At 45.9% G+C, this 19,396-nt stretch overlaps 1 protein-coding gene across 3 annotated transcripts in view; it reads left to right on the top strand.

The window, feature by feature from the left end:
- The window catches only part of DCAF6 (DDB1 and CUL4 associated factor 6), a 413,552-nt gene that overhangs the window by 59,919 nt on the left and 334,237 nt on the right, over positions 1 to 19,396 (top strand). For all 3 annotated transcript variants that reach the window (XM_069944434.1, XM_069944435.1, XM_069944436.1), the window contains exon 6: positions 5,780 to 5,893. In XM_069944434.1, coding sequence (XP_069800535.1) covers positions 5,780 to 5,893 — 114 coding nt within the window. The remainder of the gene's footprint in view (positions 1 to 5,779; positions 5,894 to 19,396) is intronic.

The raw sequence follows: 19,396 nt of genomic DNA, 5'->3' as shown, positions 1-19,396 counted from the left end.
TTGTGTAGGTCACTATATTGTATATGTCACCATATATTGTGTATATCACTATATTGTATATGTGTCTCTGTATTGTGTATATCACTATATTGTATATGTGTCTCTGTATTGTGTAGGTCACTATATTGTATATGTGTCTCTATATTGTGTATATCACTATATTGTATATGTGTCTCTGTATTGTGTAGGTCACTATATTGTATATGTCACCATATATTGTGTATATCACTATATTGTATATGTGTCTCTGTATTGTGTATATCACTATATTGTATATGTGTCTCTGTATTGTGTAGGTCACTATATTGTATATGTGTCTCTATATTGTGTATATCACTATATTGTATATGTGTCTCTGTATTGTGTATATCACTATATTGTATATGTGTCTCTGTATTGTGTATAGGTCACTATATTGTATATGTGTCTCTGTATTGTGTATAGGTCACTATATTGTATATGTGTCTCTGTATTGTGTATATCACTATATTGTATATGTGTCTCTGTATTGTGTATATCACTATATTGTATATGTGTCTCTGTATTGTGTATAGGTCACTATATTGTATATGTGTCTCTGTATTGTGTATAGTCACTATATTGTATATGTGTCTCTGTATTGTGTATATCACTATATTGTATATGTGTCTCTGTATTGTGTATAGGTCACTATATTGTATATGTGTCTCTGTATTGTGTACATCACTATATTGTATATGTGTCTCTGTATTGTGTATAGGTCACTATATTGTATATGTGTCTCTGTATTGTGTATAGTCACTATATTGTATATGTGTCTCTGTATTGTGTATATCACTATATTGTATATGTGTCTCTGTATTGTGTATATCACTATATTGTATATGTGTCTCTGTATTGTGTAGTAGGTCACTATATTGTATATGTGTCTCTGTATGTGTATATCACTATATTGTATATGTGTCTCTGTATTGTGTATATCACTATATTGTATATGTGTCTCTCTGTATTGTGTATATCACTATATTGTATATGTTGTCTCTGTATTGTGTATAGGTCACTATATTGTATATGTGTCTCTGTATTGTGTATATCACTATATTGTATATGTGTCTCTGTATTGTGTATAGGTCACTATATTGTATATGTGTCTCTGTATTGTGTACTATCACTATATTGTATATGTGTCTCTGTATTGTGTATAGTCACTATATTGTATATGTGTCTCTGTATTGTGTATAGTCACTATATTGTATATGTGTCTCTGTATTGTGTATATCACTATATTGTATATGTGTCTCTGTATTGTGTATATCACTATATTGTATATGTGTCTCTGTATTGTGTATAGGTCACTATATTGTATATGTGTCTCTGTATTGTGTATATCACTATATTGTATATGTGTCTCTGTATTGTGTATATCACTATATTTGTATATGTGTCTCTGTATTGTGTATATCCTATATTGTATATGTGTCTCTGTATTGTGTACATCACTATATTGTATATGTGTCTCTGTATTGTGTATATCACTATATTGTTATATGTGTCTCTGTATGTGTATAGGTCACTATATTGTATATGTGTCTCTGTATTGTGTATATCACTATATTGTATATGTGTCCTCTGTATTGTGTATATCCACTATATTGTATATTGATGTGTTCTGTGTATTGTGTATATCACATATATTGCTATATGTTGTCTCTGTATTGTGTATAGTTCACTATATTGTATATGTGTCTCTGTATTGTGTATAGGTCACTATATTGTAATAGTGTCTCTGTATTGTGTATAGGTCAATATATTTGTATAATGTGTCTCTGTATTGTGTATATCACTATATTGTATATGTGTCTCTGTATTGTGTATATCACTATATTGTATATGTGTCTCTGTATTTGTGTAGGTCACTATATTGTATATGTGTCTCTGTATTGTGTGTAGGTCACTATATTGTATATGTGTCTCTGTATTGTGTATATCACTATATTGTATATGTGTCTCTGTATTGTGTATATCACTATATTGTATATGTGTCTCTGTATTGTGTATATCACTATATTGTATATGTGTCTCTGTATTGTGTGTAGGTCACTATATTGTATATGTGTCTCTGTATTGTGTGTAGGTCACTATATTGTATATGTGTCTCTGTATTGTGTGTAGGTCACTATATTGTATATGTGTCTCTGTATTGTGTATAGGTCACTATATTGTATATGTGTCTCTGTATTGTGTATAGGTCACTATATTGTATATGTGTCTCTGTATTGTGTATAGGTCACTATATTGTATATGTGTCTCTGTATTGTGTATATCACTATATTGTATATGTGTCTCTGTATTGTGTAGGTCACTATATTGTATATGTGTCTCTGTATTGTGTATATCACTATATTGTATATTTGTCTCTGTATTGTGTATATCACTATATTGTATATGTGTCTCTGTATTGTGTAGGTCACTATATTGTATATGTGTCTCTGTATTGTGTATATCACTATATTGTATATGTCACCATATATTGTGTATATCACTATATTGTATATGTGTCTCTGTATTGTGTATATCACTATATTGTATATGTGTCTCTGTATTGTGTATATCACTATATTGTATATGTGTCTCTGTATTGTGTATAGGTCACTATATTGTATATGTGTCTCTGTATTGTGTATATCACTATATTGTATATGTGTCTCTGTATTGTGTATAGCACTATATTGTATATGTGTCTCTGTATTGTGTATATCACTATATTGTATATGTGTCTCTGTATTGTGTACATCACTATATTGTATATGTGTCTCTGTATTGTGTATATCACTATATTGTATATGTGTCTCTGTATTGTGTATATCACTATATTGTATATGTGTCTCTGTATTGTGTATAGGTCACTATATTGTATATGTGTCTCTGTATTGTGTATAGGTCACTATATTGTATATGTGTCTCTGTATTGTGTATAGGTCACTATATTGTATATGTGTCCTCTGTATTGTGTATAGGTCACTATATTGTATATGTGTCTCTGTATTGTGTATAGGTCACTATATTGTATATGTGTCTCTGTATTGTGTATAGGTCACTATATTGTATATGTGTCTCTGTATTGTGTATAGGTCACTATATTGTATATGTGTCTCTGTATTGTGTATATTACTATATTGTATATGTGTCTCTGTATTGTGTATATCACTATATTGTATATGTGTCTCTGTATTGTGTATATCACTATATTGTATATGTGTCTCTGTATTGTGTATAGGTCACTATATTGTATATGTGTCTCTGTATTGTGTATATCACTATATTGTATATGTGTCTCTGTATTGTGTATAGGTCACTATATTGTATATGTGTCTCTGTATTGTGTATAGGTCACTATATTGTATATGTGTCTCTGTATTGTGTATAGGTCACTATATTGTATATGTGTCTCTGTATTGTGTATATCACTATATTGTATATGTGTCTCTGTATTGTGTATATCACTATATTGTATATGTGTCTCTGTATTGTGTATATCACTGTATTGTATATGTGTCTCTGTATTGTGTATAGCACTATATTGTATATGTGTCTCTGTATTGTGTATATCACTATATTGTATATGTGTCTCTGTATTGTGTATATCACTATATTGTATATGTGTCTCTGTATTGTGTATATCACTATATTGTATATGTGTCTCTGTATTGTGTATAGGTCACTATATTGTATATGTCACCATATATTGTGGTTGCTGTTACCCAGGTGTACATGGACAGTGCTATCCCAATTATCTCTGTGTAGTTAGATATAACCAGATCCGGCAGCCGTCACTTCTTCTTGTCTCCTCCCCATAGGGGTCGGGAGGTTACACTGCTATATGGAGGTCGCTGACCTGTGACCCCCGTCTATATGTCTCCTCCCCATAGGGGCCGGGAGGTTACACTGCTATATGGAGGTCGCTGACCTGTGTCCCCCGTCTATATGTCTCCTCCCCATAGGGGCCGGGAGGTTACACTGCTATATGGAGGTCGCTGACCTGTGACCCCCGTCTATATGTCTCCTCCCCATAGGGGCCGGGAGGTTACACTGCTATATGGAGGTCGCTGACCTGTGTCCCCCGTCTATAGGTCTCCTCCCCATAGGGGTCGGGAGGTTACACTGCTATATGGAGGTCGCTGACCTGTGACCTCCGTCTATATGTCTGCTCCCCATAGGGGCCGGGAGGTTACACTGCTATATGGAGGTCGCTGACCTGTGTCCCCCGTCTATAGGTCTCCTCCCCATAGGGGTCGGGAGGTTACACTGCTATATGGAGGTCGCTGACCTGTGTCCCCCGTCTATATGTCTCCTCCCCAAAGGGGCCGGGAGGTTACACTGCTATATGGAGGTCGCTGACCTGTGACCTCCGTCTATATGTCTCCTCCCCATAGGGGTCGGGAGGTTACACTGCTATATGGAGGTTGCTGACCTGTGACCCCCGTCTATGTCTCCTCCCCATAGGGGTCGGGAGGTTACACTGCTATATGGAGGTCGCTGACCTGTGTCCCCCGTCTATAGGTCTCCTCCCCATAGGGGTCGGGAGGTTACACTGCTATATGGAGGTCGCTGACCTGTGACCCCCGTCTATGTCTCCTCCCCATAGGGGCCGGGAGGTTACACTGCTATATGGAGGTCGCTGACCTGTGACCCCCGTCTATGTCTCCTCCCCATAGGGGCCGGGAGGTTACACTGCTATATGGAGGTCGCTGACCTGTGACCCCCGTCTATGTCTCCCCCCCATAGGGGCCGGGAGGTTACACTGCTATATGGAGGTCGCTGACCTGTGACCCCCGTCTATGTCTCCTCCCCATAGGGGCCGGGAGGTTACACTGCTATATGGAGGTCGCTGACCTGTGACCCCCGTCTATGTCTCCTCCCCATAGGGGTCGGGAGGTTACACTGCTATATGGAGGTCGCTGACCTGTGACCCCCGTCTATGTCTCCTCCCCATAGGGGTCGGGAGGTTACACTGCTATATGGAGGTCGCTGACCTGTGACCCCCGTCTATGTCTCCTCCCCATAGGGGCCGGGAGGTTACACTGCTATATGGAGGTCGCTGACCTTTGACCCCCGTCTATATGTCTCCTCCCCATAGGGGCCGGGAGGTTACACTGCTATATGGAGGTCGCTGACCTGTGACCCCCGTCTATGTCTCCTCCCCATAGGGGTCGGGAGGTTACACTGCTATATGGAGGTCGCTGACCTGTGACCCCCGTCTATGTCTCCTCCCCATAGGGGTCGGGAGGTTACACTGCTATATGGAGGTCGCTGACCTGTGACCCCCGTCTATATGTCTCCTCCCCATAGGGGTCGGGAGGTTACACTGCTATATGGAGGTCGCTGACCTGTGACCCCCGTCTATATGTCTCCTCCCCATAGGGGTCGGGAGGTTACACTGCTATATGGAGGTCGCTGACCTGTGACCCCCGTCTATATGTCTCCCCCCCATAGGGGCCGGGAGGTTACACTGCTATATGGAGGTCGCTGACCTGTGACCCCCGTCTATGTCTCCCCCCCATAGGGGCCGGGAGGTTACACTGCTATATGGAGGTCGCTGACCTGTGACCCCCGTCTATGTCTCCTCCCCATAGGGGCCGGGAGGTTACACTGCTATATGGAGGTCGCTGACCTGTGACCCCCGTCTATGTCTCCTCCCCATAGGGGTCGGGAGGTTACACTGCTATATGGAGGTCGCTGACCTGTGACCCCCGTTTGTGTCTCTGCACAGATGACAGCTTACTCTCTCTCTTACTTACAGATTATTACGGTGCCTAATGACCCCTTTGCATTTCTATCTTGCGGAGAGGACGGCACTGTGCGGGGGTTTGACCTTCGAACAAAAACCAATTGTACAAAGGAGGACTGCAAAGATGTAAGTGTTACCCAGTGTTTCATCGGGAACTCCAGCTCTCACCTATATGTGCTACACTGTTTAAAGGGGTCCTCCTGTCTCCACTAATACACATAAAGGGGTACTCCTATCTCCACTAATACACATAAAGGGGTCCTCCTGTCTCCACTAATACACATAAAGGGGTCCTCCCATCTCCACTAATACACATAAAGGGGTCCTCCCATCTCCACTAATACATATAAAGGGGTCCTCCTGTCTCCACTAATACATATAAAGGGGTCCTCCTATCTCCACTAATACACATAAAGGGGTACTCCTATCTCCACTAATACACATAAAGGGGTCCTCCTGTCTCCACTAATACACATAAAGGGGTCCTCCCATCTCCACTAATACACATAAAGGGGTCCTCCCATCTCCACTAATACATATAAAGGGGTCCTCCTGTCTCCACTAATACACATAAAGGGGTCCTCCTATCTCCACTAATACACATAAAGGGGTACTCCCATCTCCACTAATACATATAAAGGGGTCCTCCTATCTCCACTAATACACATAAAGGGGTCCTCCCATCTCCACTAATACATATAAAGGGGTCCTCCTATCTCCACTAATACACATAAAGGAGTCCTCCCATCTCCACTAATACATATAAAGGGGTCCTCCCATCTCCACTAATACATATAAAGGGGTCCTCCTGTCTCCACTAATACACATAAAGGGGTACTCCCATCTCCACTAATACATATAAAGGGGTCCTCCTATCTCCACTAATACACATAAAGGGGTCCTCCCATCTCCACTAATACATATAAAGGGGTCCTCCTATCTCCACTAATACACATAAAGGAGTCCTCCCATCTCCACTAATACACATAAAGGGGTCCTCCCATCCCCACTAATACATATAAAGGGGTCCTTCTATCTCCACTAATACACATAAAGGGGTCCTCCCATCTCCACTAATACATATAAAGGGGTCCTCCCATCTCCACTAATACATATAAAGGGGTCCTTCTATCTCCACTAATACACATAAAGGGGTACACCTATCTCCACTAATACACATAAAGGGGTACTCCCATCTCCACTAATACACATAAAGGGGTCCTCCCATCTCCACTAATACATATAAAGGGGTCCTTCTATCTCCACTAATACACATAAAGGGGTCCTCCCATCCCCACTAATACACATAAAGGGGTCCTCCCATCCCCACTAATACATATAAAGGGGTCCTCCCATCCCCACTAATACACATAAAGGGGTCCTCCCATCTCCACTAATACATATAAAGGGGTCCTCCCATCTCCACTAATACATATAAAGGGGTCCTTCTATCTCCACTAATACACATAAAGGGGTCCTCCCATCTCCACTAATACATATAAAGGGGTCCTTCTATCTCCACTAATACACATAAAGGGGTACTCCCATCTCCACTAATACACATAAAGGGGTCCTCCCATCTCCACTAATACATATAAAGGGGTCCTTCTATCTCCACTAATACACATAAAGGGGTCCTCCCATCCCCACTAATACACATAAAGGGGTCCTCCCATCCCCACTAATACATATAAAGGGGTCCTCCCATCCCCACTAATACACATAAAGGGGTACTCCCATCCCCACACTTATTTTTCAGATCAGCTGGTGTTATATAGAAAGTTATATAGATTTGTAGTTTACTGCTGTTTATAAATCTCTAGTATTCCAGTACTTATCAGCTGCTGTATGTCCTGTAGGAAGTGCTGTATTCTATCCAGTCTTCTAGTACTTATCAGCTGCTGTATGTCCTGCAGGAAGTGGTGTAGTCTCCAGTCTGACACAGTGCTCTCTGCTGCCACCTCTGTCCATGTCAGGAACTGTCCAGAGCAGGAGAGGTTTTCTATGGTGTTAAGGATGTGGGAGTATGTGTGTGTGTGTGTGTGTGGGGGGGGGGTAGTGTGTGTGTGTGTGGGGGGGGAGTGTGTGTGTGTGTGTGGGGGGGGGAGTGTGTGTGTGTGTGTGTGTGTGTGGGGGAGTGTGTGTGTGTGTGTGGGGGGGGGGGGGGAGTGTGTGTGTGTGGGGGGTAGTGTGTGTGTGGGGGAGTGTGTGTGTGGGGGAGTGTGTGTGTGGGGGAGTGTGTGTGTGGGGGAGTGTGTGTGTGTGGGGGAGTGTGTGTGTGTGGGGGAGTGTGTGTGTGTGGGGGGGAGTGTGTGTGTGTGGGGGGGAGTGTGTGTGGGGGAGTGTGTGTGTGTGTGTGGGGGAGTGTGTGTGTGTGTGGGGGAGTGTGTGTGTGTGTGGGGGAGTGTGTGTGTGTGGGGGAGTGTGTGTGTGTGGGGGAGTGTGTGTGTGTGGGGGGGAGTGTGTGTGGGGGGGAGTGTGTGTGGGGGGGAGTGTGTGTGGGGGGGAGTGTGTGTGGGGGAGTGTGTGTGTGTGTGTGGGGGGAGTGTGTGTGTGTGTGGGGGGGAGTGTGTGTGTGTGTGGGGGGAGTGTGTGTGTGTGTGGGGGGGAGTGTGTGTGGGGGAGTGTGTGTGTGTGTGTGTGTGTGTGGGGGAGTGTGTGTGTGTGTGTGGGGGAGTGTGTGTGTGGGGGAGTGTGTGTGTGGGGGAGTGTGTGTGGGGGGGAGTGTGTGTGGGGGAGTGTGTGTGTGTGTGGGGGGGGAGTGTGTGTGTGTGGGGGGGGAGTGTGTGTGTGTGTGGGGGGGGAGTGTGTGTGTGTGTGTGTGGGGGGGAGTGTGTGTGTGTGTGGGGGGGGAGTGTGTGTGTGTGTGTGGGGGAGTGTGTGTGGGGGGGAGTGTGTGTGTGGGGGAGTGTGTGTGTGGGGGAGTGTGTGTGGGGGGGAGTGTGTGTGGGGGAGTGTGTGTGTGTGTGGGGGGGGAGTGTGTGTGTGTGTGGGGGGGGAGTGTGTGTGTGTGGGGGGGGAGTGTGTGTGTGTGTGGGGGGGGAGTGTGTGTGTGTGTGTGTGGGGGGGGAGTGTGTGTGTGTGTGGGGGGGGAGTGTGTGTGTGTGTGTGGGGGAGTGTGTGTGGGGGGGAGTGTGTGTGGGGGAGTGTGTGTGTGTGTGGGGGGGGGAGTGTGTGTGTGTGTGTGTGTGGGAGTGTGTGTGTGTGTGTGGGAGTGTGTGTGTGTGGTAACCTAGACAAGGGGCTGTCCCTACAGGTATATACTATATTATATATGATGGGGTTACCCCTGTATCCTGATCCCTACAGGTATATACTATATTATATATGATGGGGTTACCCCTGTATCCTGATCCCTACAGGTATATACTATATTATATATGATGGGAATCCCCCTCTATCCTGATCCCTACAGGTATATACTATATTATATATGATGGGGTTACCCCTGTATCCTGATCCCTACAGGTATATACTATATTATATATGATGGGGTTACCCCTGTATCCTGATCCCTACAGGTATATACTATATTATATATGATGGGGTTACCCCTCTCTCCTGATCCCTACAGGTATATACTATATTATATATGATGGGAATCCCCCTGTATCCTGATCCCTACAGGTATATACTATATTATATATGATGGGGTTACCCCTGTATCCTGATCCCTACAGGTATATACTATATTATATATGATGGGAATCCCCCTCTATCCTGATCCCTACAGGTATATACTATATTATATATGATGGGGTTACCCCTGTATCCTGATCCCTACAGGTATATACTATATTATATATGATGGGGTTACCCCTGTATCCTGATCCCTACAGGTATATACTATATTATATATGATGGGGTTACCCCTCTCTCCTGATCCCTACAGGTATATACTATATTATATATGATGGGGTTACCTCTGTATCCTGATCCCTACAGGTATATACTATATTATATATGATGGGGTTACCCCTGTATCCTGATCCCTACAGGTATATACTATATTATATATGATGGGAATCCCCCTCTATCCTGATCCCTACAGGTATATACTATATTATATATGATGGGGTTACCCCTGTATCCTGATCCCTACAGGTATATACTATACCCCTCTATCTTGATCCCTACAGGTATATACTATATTATATATGATGGGGTTACCCCTGTATCCTGATCCCTACAGGTATATACTATATTATATATGATGGGGTTACCCCTGTATCCTGATCCCTACAGGTATATACTATATTATATATGATGGGAATCCCCCTGTATCCTGATCCCTACAGGTATATACTATATTATATATGATGGGAATCCCCCTGTATCCTGATCCCTACAGGTATATACTATATTATATATGATGGGGTTACCCCTGTATCCTGATCCCTACAGGTATATACTATATTATATATGATGGGAATCCCCCTGTATCCTGATCCCTACAGGTATATACTATATTATATATGATGGGGTTACCCCTCTCTCCTGATCCCTACAGGTATATACTATATTATATATGATGGGAATCCCCCTGTATCCTGATCCCTACAGGTATATACTATATTATATATGATGGGAATCCCCCTGTATCCTGATCCCTACAGGTATATACTATATTATATATGATGCGGTTACCCCTGTATCCTGATCCCTACAGGTATATACTATATTATATATGATGGGGTTACCCCTGTATCCTGATCCCTACAGGTATATACTATATTATATATGATGGGAATCCCCCTGTATCCTGATCCCTACAGGTATATACTATATTATATATGATGGGGTTACCCCTGTATCCTGATCCCTACAGGTATATACTATATTATATATGATGTTACCCCTGTATCCTGATCCCGCCAGGTATATACTATATTATATATGATGGGGATCCCCTGTATCCTGATCCCTACAGGTATATACTATATTATATATGATGGGAATCCCCCTCTATCCTGATCCCTACAGGTATATACTATATTATATATGATGGGGTTACCCCTGTATCCTGATCCCTACAGGTATATACTATATTATATATGATGTTACCCCTGTATCCTGATCCCGCCAGGTATATACTATATTATATATGATGGGAATCCCCCTGTATCCTGATCCCTACAGGTATATACTATATTATATATGATGGAGTTACCTCTGTATCCTGATCCCTACAGGTATATACTATATTATATATGATGGGAATCCCCCTCTATCCTGATCCCTACAGGTATATACTATATTATATATGATGGGATTACCCCTGTATCCTGATCCCTACAGGTATATACTATATTATATATGATGGGGTTACCCCTGTATCCTGATCCCTACAGGTATATACTATATTATATATGATGGGAATCCCCCTCTATCCTGATCCCTACAGGTATATACTATATTATATATGATGGGAATCCCCCTGTATCCTGATCCCTACAGGTATTGTATTTGTGCTCATGATTGGTTAGTTATTGTCTGTAACATATGTTGTTTTGTATGCTTATTAGACCAGGATTACGCACATTGGTTCTTACTGAGCTTTTTTAAATCATTTTGGATATGAAATAAAGTTATAGAATTTTATTTTTCTTTCTACTATTGGATCAACGTTTGGCCATCACCGGACCCCTGCACCCTCCATTATATTCTGCGATCTGCATTGCAGTTGTGGAGGTGAGCTGACAGCCACTTTATAATATTGCAGTGTGCCCGGCAGTGTTACCCTAGTATTACAGTGTGCCCGGCAGTGTTACCCTAGTATTACAGTGTGCCCGGCAGTGTTACCCTAGTATTACAGTGTGCCCGGCAGTGTTACCCTAGTATTACAGTGTGCCCGGCAGTGTTACCCTAGTATTACAGTGTGCCCGGCAGTGTTACCCTAGTATTACAGTGTGCCCGGCAGTGTTACCCTAGTATTACAGTGTGCCCGGCAGTGTTACCCTAGTATTACAGTGTGCCCGGCAGTGTTACCCTAGTATTACAGTGTGCCCGGCAGTGTTACCCTAGTATTGCAGTGTTACCCTAGTATTACAGTGTGGCCGGCAGTGTTACCCTAGTATTACAGTGTGGCCGGCAGTGTTACCCTAGTATTACAGTGTGGCCGGCAGTGTTACCCTAGTATTACAGTGTGCCCGGCAGTGTTACCCTAGTATTACAGTGTGGCCGGCAGTGTTACCCTAGTATTACAGTGTGGCCGGCAGTGTTACCCTAGTATTACAGTGTGGCCGGCAGTGTTACCCTAGTATTACAGTGTGCCCGGCAGTGTTACCCTAGTATTACAGTGTGCCCGGCGGTGTTACCCTAGTATTACAGTGTGGCCGGCAGTGTTACCCTAGTATTACAGTGTGCCCGGCAGTGTTACCCTAGTATTACAGTGTGCCCGGCGGTGTTACCCTAGTATTACAGTGTGAGCAGTGTTACCCTAGTATTACAGTGTGCCCGGCAGTGTTACCCTAGTATTACAGTGTGCCCGGCAGTGTTACCCTAGTATTACAGTGTGCCCGGCAGTGTTACCCTAGTATTGCAGTGTTACCCTAGTATTACAGTGTGCCCGGCAGTGTTACCCTAGTATTACAGTGTGGCCGGCAGTGTTACCCTAGTATTACAGTGTTACCCTAGTATTACAGTGTGCCCGGCAGTGTTACCCTAGTATTACAGTGTGGCCGGCAGTGTTATCCTAGTATTACAGTGTGCCCGGCAGTGTTACCCTAGTATTACAGTGTGCCCGGCAGTGTTACCCTAGTATTACAGTGTGCCCGGCAGTGTTACCCTAGTATTACAGTGTGCCCGGCAGTGTTACCCTAGTATTACAGTGTTACCCTAGTATTACAGTGTTACCCTAGTATTACAGTGTGGCCGGCAGTGTTACCCTAGTATTACAGTGTGGGCGGGCAGTGTTACCCTAGTATTACAGTGTGCCCGGCAGTGTTACCCTAGTATTACAGTGTGGCCGGCAGTGTTACCCTAGTATTACAGTGTGGCCGGCGGTGTTACCCTAGTATTACAGTGTGCCCGGCAGTGTTACCCTAGTATTACAGTGTGGCCGGCAGTGTTACCCTAGTATTACAGTGTTACCCTAGTATTACAGTGTGGCCGGCAGTGTTACCCTAGTATTACAGTGTGGGCGGGCAGTGTTACCCTAGTATTACAGTGTGCCCGGCAGTGTTACCCTAGTATTACAGTGTGGCCGGCGGTGTTACCCTAGTATTACAGTGTGGCCGGCGGTGTTACCCTAGTATTACAGTGTGCCCGGCAGTGTTACCCTAGTATTACAGTGTGCCCGGCAGTGTTACCCTAGTATTACAGTGTGCCCGGCAGTGTTACCCTAGTATTACAGTGTGGCCGGCAGTGTTACCCTAGTATTACAGTGTGGCCGGCAGTGTTACCCTAGTATTACAGTGTGCCCGGCAGTGTTACCCTAGTATTACAGTGTGGCCGGCAGTGTTACCCTAGTATTACAGTGTGGCCGGCGGTGTTACCCTAGTATTACAGTGTGGCCGGCGGTGTTACCCTAGTATTACAGTGTGCCCGGCAGTGTTATCCTAGTATTACAGTGTGCCCGGCAGTGTTACCCTAGTATTACAGTGTGCCCGGCAGTGTTACCGTAGTATTACAGTGTGCCCGGCAGTGTTACCCTAGTATTACAGTGTGCCCGGCAGTGTTACACTAGTATTACAGTGTGCCCGGCAGTGTTACCCTAGTATTACAGTGTTACCCTAGTATTACAGTGTTACCCTAGTATTACAGTGTGCCCGGCGGTGTTACCCTAGTATTACAGTGTGCCCGGCAGTGTTACCCTAGTATTACAGTGTGGCCGGCAGTGTTACCCTAGTATTACAGTGTGGCCGGCAGTGTTACCCTAGTATTACAGTGTGGCCGGCGGTGTTACCCTAGTATTACAGTGTTACCCTAGTATTACAGTGTGCCCGGCAGTGTTACCCTAGTATTACAGTGTGGCCGGCAGTGTTACCCTAGTATTACAGTGTGCCCGGCGGTGTTACCCTAGTATTACAGTGTGCCCGGCAGTGTTACCCTAGTATTACACTGTGCCCGGCAGTGTTACCCTAGTATTACAGTGTGGCCGGCGGTGTTACCCTAGTATTACAGTGTGGCCGGCAGTGTTACCCTAGTATTACAGTGTGGCCGGCAGTGTTACCCTAGTATTACAGTGTGGCCGGCAGTGTTACCCTAGTATTACAGTGTTACCCTAGTATTACAGTGTGCCCGGCAGTGTTACCCTAGTATTGCAGTGTTACCCTAGTATTACAGTGTGGCCGGCGGTGTTACCCTAGTATTACAGTGTGACCGGCGGTGTTACCCTAGTATTACAGTGTGCCCGGCAGTGTTACCCTAGTATTACAGTGTGCCCGGCAGTGTTACCCTAGTATTGCAGTGTGCCCGGCAGTGTTACCCTAGTATTACAGTGTGCCCGGCAGTGTTACCCTAGTATTACAGTGTGGCCGGCAGTGTTACCCTAGTATTACAGTGTGCCCGGCAGTGTTACCCTAGTATTACAGTGTGGCCGGCAGTGTTACCCTAGTATTACAGTGTGGCCGGCGCTGTTACCCTAGTATTACAGTGTGGCCGGCAGTGTTACCCTAGTATTACAGTGTGAGCAGTGTTACCCTAGTATTACAGTGTGGGCGGGCAGTGTTACCCTAGTATTACAGTGTGGGCGGGCAGTGTTACCCTAGTATTACAGTGTGGGCGGGCAGTGTTACCCTAGTATTACAGTGTTACCCTAGTATTACAGTGTGGGCGGGCAGTGTTACCCTAGTATTACAGTGTGGGCGGGCAGTGTTACCCTAGTATTACAGTGTGCCCGGCAGTGTTACCCTAGTATTACAGTGTGGCCGGCAGTGTTACCCTAGTATTACAGTGTGCCCGGCGGTGTTACCCTAGTATTACAGTGTGCCCGGCGGTGTTACCCTAGTATTACAGTGTGAGCAGTGTTACCCTAGTATTACAGTGTGCCCGGCAGTGTTACCCTAGTATTACAGTGTGGCCGGCAGTGTTACCCTAGTATTACAGTGTGGCCGGCAGTGTTACCCTAGTATTACAGTGTGCCCGGCAGTGTTACCCTAGTATTACAGTGTGAGCAGTGTTACCCTAGTATTACAGTGTGCCCGGCAGTGTTACCCTAGTATTACAGTGTGGCCGGCAGTGTTACCCTAGTATTACAGTGTGGCCGGCAGTGTTACCCTAGTATTACAGTGTGCCCGGCAGTGTTACCCTAGTATTACAGTGTGGCCGGCAGTGTTACCCTAGTATTACAGTGTGGCCAGCGGTGTTACCCTAGTATTACAGTGTGCCCGGCAGTGTTACCCTAGTATTACAGTGTGCCCGGCAGTGTTACCCTAGTATTACAGTGTGCCCGGCAGTGTTACCCTAGTATTACAGTGTGGCCGGCAGTGTTACCCTAGTATTACAGTGTGCCCGGCAGTGTTACCCTAGTATTACAGTGTGCCCGGCAGTGTTACCCTAGTATTACAGTGTGGCCGGCAGTGTTACCCTAGTATTACAGTGTGGCCGGCAGTGTTACCCTAGTATTACAGTGTGCCCGGCAGTGTTATCCTAGTATTACAGTGTGCCCGGCAGTGTTACCCTAGTATTACAGTGTGCCCGGCAGTGTTACCCTAGTATTACAGTGTGCCCGGCAGTGTTACCCTAGTATTACAGTGTGCCCGGCAGTGTTACCCTAGTATTACAGTGTTACCCTAGTATTACAGTGTGAGCAGTGTTACCCTAGTATTACAGTGTGGCCGGCGGTGTTACCCTAGTATTACAGTGTGCCCGGCAGTGTTACCCTAGTATTACAGTGTTACCCTAGTATTACAGTGTTACCCTAGTATTACAGTGTGGCCGGCGGTGTTACCCTAGTATTACAGTGTGGCCGGCGGTGTTACCCTAGTATTACAGTGTGGCCGGCAGTGTTACCCTAGTATTACAGTGTGGCCGGCGGTGTTACCCTAGTATTACAGTGTGCCCGGCAGTGTTACCCTAGTATGTTACCCTAGTATTACAGTGTTACCCTAGTATTACAGTGTGGCCGGCAGTGTTACCCTAGTATTACAGTGTGCCCGGCGGTGTTACCCTAGTATTACAGTGTGCCCGGCGGTGTTACCCTAGTATTACAGTGTGAGCAGTGTTACCCTAGTATTACAGTGTGGCCGGCAGTGTTACCCTAGTATTACAGTGTGGCCGGCAGTGTTACCCTAGTATTACAGTGTTACCCTAGTATTACAGTGTGGCCGGCGGTGTTACCCTAGTATTACAGTGTGGCCGGCAGTGTTACCCTAGTATTACAGTGTGCCCGGCAGTGTTACCCTAGTATTACAGTGTGGCCGGCAGTGTTACCCTAGTATTACAGTGTGGCCGGCAGTGTTACCCTAGTATTAGTGTGGCCGGCGGTGTTACCCTAGTATTACAGTGTGGCCGGCGGTGTTACCCTAGTATTACAGTGTGGCCGGCAGTGTTACCCTAGTATTACAGTGTGGCCGGCAGTGTTACCCTAGTATTACAGTGTGGCCGGCAGTGTTACCCTAGTATTACAATGTGCCCGGCAGTGTTACCCTAGTATTACAGTGTGCCCGGCAGTGTTACCCTAGTATTACAGTGTGGCCGGCAGTGTTACCCTAGTATTACAGTGTGGCCGGCAGTGTTACCCTAGTATTACAGTGTGGCCGGCAGTGTTACCCTAGTATTACAGTGTGGCCGGCAGTGTTACCCTAGTATTACAGTGTGCCCGGCGGTGTTACCCTAGTATTACAGTGTGCCCGGCAGTGTTACCCTAGTATTACAGTGTGCCCGGCGGTGTTACCCTAGTATTACAGTGTGCCCGGCAGTGTTACCCTAGTATTACAGTGTGCCCGGCAGTGTTACCCTAGTATTACAGTGTGGCCGGCAGTGTTACCCTAGTATTACAGTGTGGCCGGCAGTGTTACCCTAGTATTACAGTGTGGCCGGCAGTGTTACCCTAGTATTACAGTGTGGCCGGCAGTGTTACCCTAGTATTACAGTGTGCCCGGCAGTGTTACCCTAGTATTAAAGTGTGCCCGGCAGTGTTACCCTAGTATTAAAGTGTGGCCGGCAGTGTTACCCTAGTATTGCAGTGTACCCGGCAGTGTTACCCTAGTATTACAGTGTGCCCGGCAGTGTTACCCTAGTATTACAGTGTGGCCGACAGTGTTACCCTAGTATTACAGTGTGGGCGGGCAGTGTTACCCTAGTATTACAGTGTGGCCGGCGGTGTTACCCTAGTATTACAGTGTGCCCGGCAGTGTTACCCTAGTATTACAGTGTGGCCGGCGGTGTTACCCTAGTATTACAGTGTGAGCAGTGTTACCCTAGTATTACAGTGTGGCCGGCGGTGTTACCCTAGTATTACAGTGTGAGCAGTGTTACCCTAGTATTACAGTGTGCCCGGCAGTGTTACCCTAGTATTGCAGTGTACCCGGCAGTGTTACCCTAGTATTACAGTGTTACCCTAGTATTACAGTGTGGCCGGCAGTGTTACCCTAGTATTACAGTGTGCCCGGCGGTGTTACCCTAGTATTACAGTGTGCCCGGCGGTGTTACCCTAGTATTACAGTGTGGCCGGCAGTGTTACCCTAGTATTACAGTGTGCCCGGCGGTGTTACCCTAGTATTACAGTGTGCCCGGCGGTGTTACCCTAGTATTACAGTGTGGCCGGCAGTGTTACCCTAGTATTACAGTGTGCCCGGCAGTGTTACCCTAGTATTACAGTGTGGCCGGCAGTGTTACCCTAGTATTACAGTGTGGCCGGCAGTGTTACCCTAGTATTACAGTGTGGCCGGCAGTGTTACCCTAGTATTACAGTGTGGCCGGCAGTGTTACCCTAGTATTACAGTGTGGCCGGCAGTGTTACCCTAGTATTGCAGTGTGCCCGGCAGTGTTACCCTAGTATTACAGTGTGCCCGGCAGTGTTACCCTAGTATTACAGTGTGGCCGACAGTGTTACCCTAGCATTACAGTGTGGGCGGGCAGTGTTACCCTAGTATTACAGTGTGAGCAGTGTTACCCTAGTATTACAGTGTGGCCGGCAGTGTTACCCTAGTATTACAGTGTTACCCTAGTATTGCAGTGTACCCGGCAGTGTTACCCTAGTATTACAGTGTTACCCTAGTATTACAGTGTGCCCGGCGGTGTTACCCTAGTATTACAGTGTGAGCAGTGTTACCCTAGTATTACAGTGTGGCCGGCAGTGTTACCCTAGTATTACAGTGTGGCCGGCAGTGTTACCCTAGTATTACAGTGTGCCCGGCAGTGTTACCCTAGTATTACAGTGTGCCCGGCAGTGTTACCCTAGTATTACAGTGTGCCGGGCAGTGTTACCCTAGTATTACAGTGTGGCCGGCAGTGTTACCCTAGTATTACAGTGTGCCCGGCAGTGTTACCCTAGTATTGCAGTGTGCCCGGCAGTGTTACCCTAGTATTACAGTGTGCCCGGCAGTGTTACCGTAGTATTACAGTGTGCCCGGCAGTGTTATCCTAGTATTACAGTGTGCCCGGCAGTGTTACCCTAGTATTACAGTGTGCCCGGCAGTGTTACCCTAGTATTACAGTGTGGCCGGCGGTGTTACCCTAGTATTACAGTGTTACCCTAGTATTACAGTGTGCCCGGCAGTGTTACCCTAGTATTGCAGTGTTACCCTAGTATTACAGTGTGGCCGGCGGTGTTACCCTAGTATTACAGTGTGGCCGGCGGTGTTACCCTAGTATTACAGTGTGCCCGGCAGTGTTACCCTAGTATTACAGTGTGCCCGGCAGTGTTACCCTAGTATTACAGTGTGCCCGGCAGTGTTACCCTAGTATTGCAGTGTGCCCGGCAGTGTTAACCTAGTATTACAGTGTGCCCGGCAGTGTTACCCTAGTATTACAGTGTGGCCGGCAGTGTTATCCTAGTATTACAGTGTGCCCGGCAGTGTTACCCTAGTATTACAGTGTGCCCGGCAGTGTTACCCTAGTATTACAGTGTGGCCGGCGGTGTTACCCTAGTATTACAGTGTGCCCGGCAGTGTTATCCTAGTATTACAGTGTGGCCCGGCAGTGTTACCCTAGTATTACAGTGTGCCGGCAGTGTTACCCTAGTATTACAGTGTGGCCGGCAGTGTTACCCTAGTATTACAGTGTGCCCGGCAGTGTTACCCTAGTATTACAGTGTGTCCGGCAGTGTTACCCTAGTATTACAGTGTGTCCGGCAGTGTTACCCTAGTATTACAGTGTGCCCGGCAGTGTTACCCTAGTATTACAGTGTGCCCGGCAGTGTTACCCTAGTATTACAGTGTGGCCGGCAGTGTTACCCTAGTATTACAGTGTGGCCGGCAGTGTTACCCTAGTATTACAGTGTGCCCGGCAGTGTTATCCTAGTATTACAGTGTGCCCGGCAGTGTTACCCTAGTATTACAGTGTGCCCGGCAGTGTTACCCTAGTATTACAGTGTGCCCGGCAGTGTTACCCTAGTATTACAGTGTGCCCGGCAGTGTTACCCTAGTATTACAGTGTTACCCTAGTATTACAGTGTGCCCGGCAGTGTTACCCTAGTATTAAAGTGTGCCCGGCAGTGTTACCCTAGTATTACAGTGTACCCGG

This window comes from Dendropsophus ebraccatus, chromosome 11 (assembly GCF_027789765.1).
Source record: "Dendropsophus ebraccatus isolate aDenEbr1 chromosome 11, aDenEbr1.pat, whole genome shotgun sequence".
Lineage (NCBI taxonomy): Eukaryota > Metazoa > Chordata > Amphibia > Anura > Hylidae > Dendropsophus > Dendropsophus ebraccatus.
This window is presented reverse-complemented; position numbering and strand designations above follow the sequence as displayed.